The sequence below is a fragment of the Hippocampus guttulatus genome, chromosome 1 (genome assembly GCF_054856545.1).
Source record: "Hippocampus guttulatus isolate MCC_2025c chromosome 1, RoL_Hgut_1.0, whole genome shotgun sequence".
In the NCBI taxonomy this organism is placed as follows: domain Eukaryota; kingdom Metazoa; phylum Chordata; class Actinopteri; order Syngnathiformes; family Syngnathidae; genus Hippocampus; species Hippocampus guttulatus.
The window spans coordinates 13950890-13961876 of NC_141261.1; the positions used below are offsets into that span (position 1 = coordinate 13950890).

The 10987-nt window shown below is 42.7% G+C and overlaps 2 protein-coding genes across 2 annotated transcripts; one reads left to right on the forward strand and one right to left on the reverse strand.

Moving 5' to 3' along the window:
* The first annotated feature begins 1313 nt into the window (after positions 1 to 1313).
* nudt15 (nudix (nucleoside diphosphate linked moiety X)-type motif 15) lies at positions 1314 to 3669 on the forward strand. The gene is made up of 3 exons (XM_086111481.1): positions 1314 to 1569; positions 2604 to 2800; positions 3457 to 3669. Exons 1-3 carry the CDS (start codon positions 1421 to 1423, stop codon positions 3576 to 3578), a joined length of 468 nt encoding a protein of 155 aa, XP_085967607.1. The 5' UTR covers positions 1314 to 1420; the 3' UTR covers positions 3579 to 3669.
* On the reverse strand, positions 3648 to 8757 carry cpo (carboxypeptidase O). The gene is made up of 9 exons (XM_086111492.1): positions 8684 to 8757; positions 8308 to 8347; positions 8017 to 8118; positions 7405 to 7509; positions 7200 to 7316; positions 5494 to 5587; positions 5186 to 5388; positions 5006 to 5090; positions 3648 to 4789 (listed from the first exon to the last, which is right to left on the reverse strand). The coding sequence occupies exons 1-9, from the start codon at positions 8755 to 8757 to the stop codon at positions 4530 to 4532; spliced, it is 1080 nt and encodes a 359-aa protein (XP_085967618.1). The 3' UTR covers positions 3648 to 4529.
* Between the last annotated feature and the right edge of the window lie 2230 nt (positions 8758 to 10987).

Here is a 10987-nt window from a genome sequence, read left to right on the forward strand (position 1 = left end):
AGTTAGAAAGGCGTGAGCGGGGAGGGGCCTGAGCCACCGGGCAGGTTGAGCGGGTATAAGCGGGTGTCGGTGGGAAAAAAAAAATGCCGCACAAAGGAAGAAGTTAATCTTTTTACTGTGTGTGACCCCGAGAGACATATTTGTGAAACTGCTTGGCTAAGCCATGAAAGCCAATATTTGGAAATCACCGTTGATCTTAAACATGAGTGAAATGGGAATTTCAGATTTAGATCCCTGGAAAGTGAATTCACAGATTTGCTTCTAAATGTTGTGGGACATGTTTGACTATAAATGCTGGAAACATTAAAAGACTGAGAACCATGTAGAACTTAATTATAGAGATAAAGCGTGAAACCGTTTTCCACCTGTTCAATTTTCCAGATTTCTCGGGTGCCCAGTCCGGCACAAATCACACCTTCCCGCTATTGAAAAAAAAAGTAGTGAGCCGCTTCGATCCAATCAACAGTCATCCAGACCAACTGTGATGTTAAGTTACAGTAGCTCGCTAGCTATGCCAAGGCCATGAAAATGCATCTTTCTGATGGATAGTCCAGTCCACTGGTGTGGCTGCTTTAGAGCGCGTCGTTGTGTGGGGCTTGATTTCAGCTCATCCAGGGGTCAACCACAGAAGAAGAGGAAAAGCATGGTTTGATTTTTCACTACTTTGAGTCATCATTTTTAAAACTTGATCATTTTTTATTCAGTTCTTTGGGCAATCACCGTATGAGGTAGATACACTGATATTTAACTGTACTCAATTTACAATTTTAATTAAATTGGATTTTATTTTTATCTGTTGGACTATAACACGTTTTGTTTTCCTTTGTTTTTTTGAAGAACCGGCGATTGAGGGCCTGGCAGACCGGTGAAATTTACTGACGTGCTAAAATAGCGGTGATCAACTGTGATGAACGAAGCGTGATTAAAATAAAAATTAATCACTGACATTTGCATTTTTCTCAGGTTGAAAAAATGATGGACTCTCGACAGGCCAAATTCACTTACACGCCTCTGATATATGTATATGGATATCAATATCTATATCTAGAAAGATATCGTAGTGGCATTTCTGTTTGTGGCCGATTCAATAAAGTTTGGGAAACACTGTAATAATGTTAACTCCGATTTTTACACGTTAAGAAAATTAACTAAAACGTGTTTCAGTGACATAAGAGCTTAGCAACACTCCAAAATGCACTGCATAAATTGTGAACAAAGAGGTGGTAAATTAACTATTTTAACCACTCACGATCAAATGTGTAGTCCACAGTAAGTCTGTCCATGATGCGTTTGTCGTTACGAGCAAAGCAGGAAGTCCTCAAGGAGAGTCCTCTTGCACTTCACGGGAGCTTCTCTCTGGGGGATCGTCTTGCGTTTACCACGTTTTTGTTTCCAAGTGTACGTTTTATTGCTCGACCAGATGTCAGATAGCGCAGCGAGGCGTCCCAAGGTTGGGGTAGGTGTACTGGTCACAGACTCGGCTCATCCAGGCTGTGTTCTCCTCGGGAAAAGGAAAAGTGAATTGGGAAATGGGAAGTATCAACTTCCGGGCGGCCATCTCGAGTTTGGGTACGTACTAGGAAGTGGGAAAATATCGCCTTGTACCGCTTTCATTCATGATAATTCCATTCATCGCAATCCATGGCACTTTTCCTCACGAGGGTCGGTCGTGGGCTGGCTGGACCCTATCCAAGTTCTCTTCTAGCAGTAGTGGCGGGTGCACCCTGAACTGGATGACAACCAACTCAAACGACGAACAAATAACCTGGACTGTCAATTGGCTCTCGCGGCTGAAGTGCAGACCTCTTGCGTTGTATCTTTGACTGACAACTGATTTTCGTTTGTTATACCTTTTAAATGTATGGCATGTTAGTGTGACCATATTTTGATTTCCAAAAAAGTGGACACTCGGCCCGGCCTCGAGACACTGAAATGATACTCAAATGTCTCATCCATTATTACATTTGATTGATATTGTGAAATTTCACATGTACCTAAAGAAATTACATTTTTATTATCTAAAGAAGAAACTTTTTTTTTCATGTGGGGGAAAAAAATGAATTTTTTCTTATTTAAACAAGAAGGTCTGCGGACTATACTGTACCTTCTTATTTAGAGGTACCAAGAACTAAGCGGAGACTCGGAAAGGATGGAGCCTTTTTCGCTGCCGGTCCCCCTCTTTGTGGAATGGCCTCCCACTGAACGTTCTGCAACCCTGCTCACTGCCCATCTTTAAAACTCGTCTTAAAACACATTTTTATTATTTCTCTTTTGCCTCTGCATGAGAGTTAAGTTTGAATTTTTTGTTTTATTGTTTAGTTCCTGTATGAATTATTTTTGCGTCACGTAGAGCACTTTGGATACAGCGGTGGTTGTTTTCAAGTGCTCTAGAAATACACTTGAGTTGAGCTATCGTCCTGGTTGCGCATTCCTGAAAATAAATACTGATGCCTTAACCTCTTGTCTCATATTTGAAGTGAAACCCAAAATGTCGTCCGTCTCACTGTTCCAATACTTTTGGAGGGGAGCATATACTGACACCGTAATGGTTGGATGAGGAGTGCACGGTTGCCCTCCACTGAAGTGACTGTGTTCTTGTACAGGGAGACGTGGGAGGAGTGTGCCCAGAGGGAGGTGTTAGAGGAAGCTGGCCTGCATTTGGTGAACATCCGCTTTGCTTCCGTGGTGAATTCCATCAGACTGGAGGAGCAGTATCACTACGTTGACATTATTATGCAAGGAGAATTGGACAAGGAGCGATCCAAAGAACCTCAGAACTTGGAACCGGAGAAAAATGAGGGTGTGTCATGGAATATTTACAAATAACAACCTCAAAATTTGATCCTCCGTTTGCCGTGTTAACCATAAGCCAATATGGCACAGAAGAGTCCCACAAAATTGGAAACCGGAGAGAATCAGTGGCTGCTTCTGGCATGTGCCATATGTGCGACCAAACAATGGAATGGAATACATCTTTCTGTATCGAGCCCTTTCACAACAGCTGCAACTGCAACAAAGCGCTTCACAGAACATTTTGACAGAAAATAATCAAAATTATACAACACATAACATAAAACATGGCCAAGAATACAATGGCAAGTATTCCTGCATGCGCCTTGCAGTATTTCTGCCAATCCGGCCCCTCAAAGATGCGATGTGAAATGGCTTTCTGTTGGCATCATAACATGTCAATCGTTGGCTTTTTGTCTGGGGAATTGGCAACCGGCTCAGCGCTTACTGCCCGAAGACGACTGGGATGGGCTCGGCGCGCCCGTGACCCTCCCGAGGATAAGATGATTAGAAAATGGATGGATGTCAACTGAAGAATTCAGATTCAGTGTCAATGCAACAATTTCGCCCAACTTCTGTTGACTGAATTAATCTCAGCACTTGTGTAGGTCAATTTCCCACGACAGCGGTAAACTGGAGTAATTTAGTCTTTCCATCTTATCCCAGGATGGACATGGACGCGGTGGGAGCAGTTTCCTCCAGAAGATCAGCTCTTTTTGCCCCTGGCGCATCTGCGAGAGCAACGATACCATCCCTTCACCAGCACAAAAGCCGAAACCTTGAAGTAACTCATGTTCCATATTTTCTCCAGCGTTGAACAATCCTTGTCCTTTCTGTAAATTTCCCCAGTGTGGGACAAATAAAGGATATCTCATCTTATCTTTGCAATGCAGCTTTGTGTTTTACTCTGTTGTCGCAAAGTGTCCCAAGGGTACATAAGAAGTTCGTCGTGAGATCTTTATTTTCATCCCGACACATGCTGACATTTTTTTATCTCATTTGACATGATGCTTTCACCAGGAGCGTGAGGAGCATTTATTTTCCGCAATTTTCCGCACTAACAGGCGCACCAAAAAGCCTTGCATTTTCTTAAAAGCTCACAGCGCGCCTTAAAATCCGATGCGCCTTGTACATGGTCATTACGGTAATATTTCGACCGCCAAAATGGCTCCTTGCTTGAGAGATGAGAGTTCAAACTTAAGGCGATCGGGTTACGCAATTGAACACGGAAATAGAGCAGCGGCAAGAGAGTACAACGTCAACGAGTTAATGTTCTAACTTGCTGTTGGTTAAGTGGACTGTGTCGCTGCTTTATTAAAAACGTTTTACTGACATCTGATCGTTCTATTGGCATTTCCTTGAGCGTAGCTCCATCTAGTGGAGGCATTGTAGATTGCATCTTATAATGCGATGTGTCCAATGTATGAAAAAAAAAAGATAAAATCGGCCATTCATTGAAGGTGCGCCTCATAATCCAGTGCGCCTTTTAGGGTGGAAAATACACTATGTACCCATAAAATACAATATAATAAAATCTTCCTACTTTTGTGTTCCAACATTCATATGCAAATCTCGGTCTGGGTCAGAACTTGTGCTTGGTGACCGGTAAAATGTAAACATTCACGTGAATGCTCCTGTGAGCCACTGGAAGTTGTTTTTCTTTCAGCGCGGTTCGCTCTCATGTTCTGGGGCAGTGAAATATAAATACGCATTCAGAGTGCGACATCCATTTATGAAGGTCACATGGTAGTTGCGACTCCTACCGCCACAAGCACAGTCCAAATCGTTGGGACGGTGGATGCCACGGCGCCGTTAAAGACCTTGTTGTGGGCGTAGGTGATGATGTGTAAGGCGCCGTCGTAGGCTTCCTCACAGGTGGGCCGGATCTGATCCTCGGGGAGCTCGAAGCCGTAACGGCCGTCATCTCTCAGCTCAAAGGTGTAGGAGTAGGGGATTCCTAGTAACCGAGCCCAATCTCGGGAGGAACCGGAATTGGGATCTAGCGAAGAGCACGTTGACCAACGTCATTTTCAGCAGCCATCGGTTTATCCTTCGTACGCGCACGCCTCAAAATCTTCAATCAACACGCACGAACATGGAGACTCCGCACAAAGACCCACATCCAGATACCAAGCGGACATTTCTTTTTCGTGAGGCAGCAGTGCTGATGTATGTCAACAACAGGTCAACGGTGATATGTCATGTGTTCACTTACATAATATATCTGGCGAGGTTCCCACTCTGTAGATCTTCCCGTGGACCTTCTTAATGGCCTCCGCCGCACCCATACCAACTTCCATCTAAAGAATCAGGACAGCACACTCTTTTTTTCTCCCCCCCAATTTGACTTCACATTAAATCACTGAAAGATATCCGTCAATGCGCATTTACATACGAGTTCCTTGTAGTTGGCGGCGGTGAAATTAGGGTGTCCGTAGGGAACCAGAAGCAGCTGGCCGTAGGAGTGGATGGTGAGGAAACACAGGAAGTCCTCTTTCCGGCTTCCCACAAAGTAGCTCACGGCCTGCGTCTCGGGCTCGGAATCGGCGCCTCTGCCGCAGTAAGTCGCGTGGCAGCAGTCAAATGACACCCCGATGGCTTTGAAGAAAATGAGAACCGTATAAATATGCCCGACCCTCAAACGCTTAACACATTTTGGGTGACATTGCCACTGAAATTGTTGCGAAGGAGAGAAACACTCACTGCCCCAATTGGCGTCGAAGTTGCGGTTCAGATCCGTCCCCGAGCAGTTGCAGCCTACGGGTTCTGGTGATCTGTTCTTCCTCCAGAGACGGGTCTAAAGGGGTCAGAGTCTACGGTTTTAGTAAGTCGCTTGCGGCGCGTTCTCGTGGCAACGCCAAGAATCAAGAGTTGATGGTTGGCAGGCTGGAGCCGATCCCAACGGACTTTGGGTGTCCATCCAGGATGAACCAAATATAAATGAATGAGACACGTGTACAAAACTACAGAAAGCAGGAAATGTTGTGGAAAGAGCGCCTGTAATTCCAGGAAGTGATTGACAGGTCGAAGTGCATAGCATGTAAGTTGAAGGGTTGGTTGTTTTTAGTGGATAGCTCTACTTTACGAACGGCAAAAGAACAGATGGAATACTTTAAATGCTGTTTTACTAAAGGGGGGGGGGGGAGACGTCTGCACCACAGCACGTACGAGAACACAACTCTCCTCGTAACTAAAATCACTTCCTGCTTCTCTTACTTCAACAGCCAATCAGAACCCATCAACATAAAAACATGTCTAAGCAATTATTAAACAACAGAATATAATTGAGGTATTCTTAACATGAAATAATATGATGCCCAAACATAAAATGTCAATAATTAATAATATAACATAAGCTTACAAGCACACGAAGTGCTGAAAAGACTTTTTAGGTAGCCGTATTAAACGTGTGCTAAACCACACAAATCCCGAGTGGACAGACGATCAGGTAATCGCTGTCAACAGATTTGGACGACGAACGAAATGTTTGGAGCAAATGACGGACAACGAAAGTGTCTTTTCACGGAACCGCGTCTGTCTGGTCTTTTGAGTGACACCTGGTGGCCATTTGTATAATACACATTTTCCGTTTTGTTGTCCTGCAAGTAAATCGACCGCAACATGATTTCAGTCACATATCACACTTTAGAAATACCGTTTCAAGAGCAGCAAGTAGTTAGTTAGAAAATTGAAATATTTCAGCAGGTTCAAGAGGCATCGATAAGCTTTCATCTCATCAAATAGTAGATCCTTAAATTGAATCATGCGATGGCGAGAGATGACCCTTTCTACATCCGCGGTCTCAGCAAAGTCATCTGAAAAGTTCAAAAAGCCAAAGGTGTTTGTTCCCATCCACGATTAAAATTCATCAACACAAGGGGTCAAACGAGTTCTTCCTTTGCATTTCATTTGGCGTTTGCACATTTTCGAAGACGCGATTCGGGCTAGTTTGTTAATGCGTTTGTTTCCCATTTGGAAAATGTCTTTGCGTTCATATAATTAATTTTCAAGTACTCGGCTCGGCCACTAACTAAACATAGAATGGGATTTGTTGTAATCATTTTTTTTCACGTTCCATTTCCCCAAATTTTCCATCTCATCTTTTAATTGTATTTGCCAGATGACCCAAAGATTGTTACGGTTTGACTCATCAGACAGTGAGCTCACAGGATTGCCAGAAACCGACCAAGGTCCAATTCGATTCTTCTGACGTCATCCCTTTATCGAGCTTCATGCTAATGCGATGCGCTACTTTGCTGTGATGTACTTAACAATATTCTTGTCCGCAATTTAGGAATAAGAGGTTGACTGTTAGTGTTTACAAGAGGTTGGTTTTCGACTTCATTCAGTGCCTTTCTGAGTCCTTGGGAAGGCAACGTGCTAATTGTCCCAAGAAATGGATCACTGACCGAGTTGTCCTTCCACGAATAGATGTAGCCGTCCATGTTGAGCACCGGGGTGACGTAAAAGTCCATGTTCCGAATCATCTCTCCCATTTTCGGGTCTGTCTTGTAGGTCCGCAAGATCTGAAATGAAAAGATCACGGTTCAGAGTCTTTGCTCATTGAATGTTCCGGTCCGTGCGCCGTCAATGCGGAACGTGGGACATGATTACCCGGCTGACAAAGTATTGACAGAAGGCCGGGGCGATCCACTCCCTGGCATGAATACCGCAGTCCATCCAGATGGCTTTCTTTTTCGCTCCGGTGTCTGCACCGATCTGCAAAGCAAAAAGAACTACCGTATTTTCCGCACGAAAAGGTGCACCTAAAAGCCTTCCATTTTTTTAAAAGCTCACAGCGCGCCTTATAATCCGGTGCGCCTTGTGTATGGTCATTACGGTAATATTTCGACCCCAAAATGGCTCCTTGCTCGAGACATGCGAGTTCAAACTTAAGGTGATGGGTTACGCAGTTGAACACGGAAATCGAGCAGCAGCAAGAGAGTTCAACGTTAACGAGTCAATGTTATAACTTGCTGTTGGTTAAGTGAACTGTGAATAAGTTTTACTGACATCTGATTGTTCTGTTGGTGTTTCCTTGAGCATAGCTCCATCTAGTGGATGCATTGTAGATTGCATCTTATAATGCGGTGTGCCCAATGTATGAAAAAAATTACAAAATAGGTCATTCATTGAAGGTGCGCCTCATAATCGAGTGCGCCTTTTAGTGCGGAAAATATGGTACGGTATTTCTATTTCGGGTCCTCAGGTGAAACATGCGGTTACCTTGAGCAAACTGATTGTCCGCAGCTCATAGGTTTTTCCGTAATCCATGACGGTCACAATATCAGGATAGGCCTTTGCAACCTGAGTCATCCATTCAGAGATCTGTTGGATAAAAAAAACAACAACTCTTAGACCTTGGTCAGACTGCAGGATGAATAAATAAATAAATAAATAAATAAACAAACAAATATATTTTTTTTTCTAATCAGTGCAGATGCAAGGTGGCCATGACAAAAATCATCTTTGCCTTCGAGTCTGTCAGTCTGTGTGTGTGTGTGTGTGAATCCTTACCTCTGACATGGGGTGGTATTTGTTGTAGTTGTACTCTGGTCTGTTACACACACCAGATAGGATCAGGAAAAATTAATTGACAAGATTTCGCTCCATTTTACGGAAACATACAAAATCTCCAAGATTTCAAGCCTCAGTGATACCGCTAGCAGTTGTGTATCTTGTGTGTGCGTGTGTGTATATACAATTTGACTTGCTTTCACAATAGCAATACAGCAAATTCATTGCAAAACACAAGTTGAGATGATACAAGTACTGGACCTTAATTCATTTAGTCCTGATAAAGTAAGTGTCTAAATCGACCATCCTCGCCTCAAAAATGTTCAATCCCATTCCGAGAAAAAAAAAAAAAAAAAAAAGCAAGCAAATGACTCACTTTACTAGCGTTGCAGCTGCTGCCACTGAGAGCAGAGCCGCAAGAGCGACTCCCACATCCCTGATTGCCGTCATTTCGAGAAGAGTTGTTTGCTCGCAAAGTTTCGAACCTGCGGTTCCTTTTATAGGAGCCGCGGCTCCTGTAGATAGCGTCAAATCAGATAAAGACGCACCTTTGCCTCATTGGCAGATGCGTTAGCGTTATGCTGATCACGTGTCCATCAACTTTATTGGCCAGTTAATTTGTAATCTCATTTGAAGGTTACGTGATCATCTTCCTGAAGAAACAACGATTTATGGTATGACAATAAAAGTAATCTGTTTAGGGATTAATTATATCTCGTGTTTGTCCTCATCACGGTTGTAGCTAAGCCGTCCGGCTACTTCAGCTGATTTTGGGCAAGAAGCAAGGTACAGACCGGACTGGTCGGCAGCCAATCTTGGGGCACGTATAAGCAACCGTGCGCTTCCACTCACCTCTATGGACAATTTCGACTCTTGTATGAACCTAGAATGCATGTTTTGAGCATGTCAGAGGAAGCTGTAGCACCTCATGTGTGCACTGTTTTAGTGCTCTTGATTCATTTCGTTTGGTTTTTTTACACACCTAGCGACATTAATCAGCCTGCCATGCATGTTTTTTGGAATGTGGGAGGAAACCGGAGTACCCGGAGAAAACCCACGCAGGCTGTGGTGTTCGCAGATGCTCGACACCCCTGATTTCCTTTCAGGGTGAAATTAAGATGGTATCAGCGACACATGATTTTATCCTGATAATTTGTACAAATTCACCTCAATCGAAAGTTGGTGAATCGAAAATAAAATATCGCATTTCAAATCAAAGCTTCATAAAGTATCCAAGACATCAGAGTGATTCCTCATCCTTTCATGCACCGTGTAACCCAGGGGTGTCAAACTCATTTTTGTCACGGGCCACATTTTAGTTACACTTTCCTTTGGAGGGTCGTTCTAAGTGAAACCATATAAAGAGGTCAAGACTAACGGTTTATTCAACTATTTAAGTTACTGTAATGAGAGGTTTGGTAACAAGAAAATGCTGACAGTATCACTCTTCTTTATTACAAATGAGGAAAAGAGGAATCACAAAGGACAATTTTCAAAAACAAAACCCATCTTTCGTATGTTGCTGAAAGAGTTGGGTATATTTTTGTTCGATATCTGGCTGTAAAAATAAGAAAGTTGTTAAAACCTTGAAATTGTGTTCCCCTTTCAATGCTTTCGATGTGTCACGCTGCGAGGTGGACCCCAAAAAGCAGGCAGGAGGGAGGAGCAGGGTGTATTTGAAGAATTGTATTTAAAACAAAGAAAACTAAATCCCAAACAAACAAAGTCCAAAGTATCAAACAAAACCATGACTAAAGCTAAAACATAACAATGAACTAAACATAAATGAAACTAAGAGCAAACAGCAACACACATGACAGTAGCAAGAAGCGACAATGACCCGACACTGAGTGTTCGGGCTGGGAGTCCTTTTAAAGCCCTAATTAGTTATGACCAACAGGTGTGCAGCTTCCGGGGGAGCCCTACAGTGCCACCTGTTGGTCCCTAAACCGAATCATGACACGATGTTTCTTTTTTTTTTTTTACTTAGGCCGGATGGCATTTATTTATTCTTATTTTCCTATTTATTATTTTTACATTTTAAAATACGTTTTTGCTTGATCTGATGTTGACATGTATTATTTTTTTCTCATATGTGACGTTGTAATGTTCAATCTGTTAACAAAGATTTTTAAAAAAAGTGTTCCGCTACCTAATCCGCCACCCAGTGCTTGTTTTTTTTCAAACGTTAATAGATTAACTAAAGCGCGCTATTTTTTTTTAATGAGCCGCGTTGCTAAAAAAATCAATAAACGCTGCTGCTATTAAGCACATTAAAAAAAAAAAAAGGTTCTCAAAAAATGGCTCTTGGAGAAAGTGGCTCTTGTGAGGAATTAAAAGGATCAAGTGGTTAAACTTGGCGCGCTGACTATAAAAGGAATGAAATCACGAATTTGGGGGAAAATTATGGAAACATATTGATCGTTTTCACCATTATATTTACCATATACATATACTATATATACATTTCAAGATCCAGATTTCACATCATTCATTTTCCATTTGGTGATTTTGCTGAGAACGAACATCTTTAGAAACGTAAACTACATTGCAACAAAATAGTGAAAAGGTCTTGGTTACAACAAAGCGTGCCACCGTGACCTTGCTTATGAACAAGATGTACAGCGCGGGGATTCCCCGCTGTTGCTTGGCAACGCTTCTGATCGAATCGTACATCGTT

Coding starts and splice junctions, on each gene's coding strand:
- nudt15 (XM_086111481.1), top strand. CDS start 1,421: ATGTCAGATAGCGCAGCGAGGCGTCCCAAGGTTGGGGTAGGTGTACTG. Junction 1,570..2,603: donor GGCGGCCATCTCGAGTTTGG/GTACGTACTAGG, acceptor GTTCTTGTACAG/GGAGACGTGGGAGGAGTGTG. Junction 2,801..3,456: donor GGAACCGGAGAAAAATGAGG/GTGTGTCATGGA, acceptor ATCTTATCCCAG/GATGGACATGGACGCGGTGG.
- cpo (XM_086111492.1), bottom strand. CDS start 8,757: ATGACGGCAATCAGGGATGTGGGAGTCGCTCTTGCGGCTCTGCTCTCA. Junction 8,119..8,307: donor AATACCACCCCATGTCAGAG/GTAAGGATTCAC, acceptor TTTATCCAACAG/ATCTCTGAATGGATGACTCA. Junction 7,510..8,016: donor GGACAATCAGTTTGCTCAAG/GTAACCGCATGT, acceptor TTTGCTTTGCAG/ATCGGTGCAGACACCGGAGC.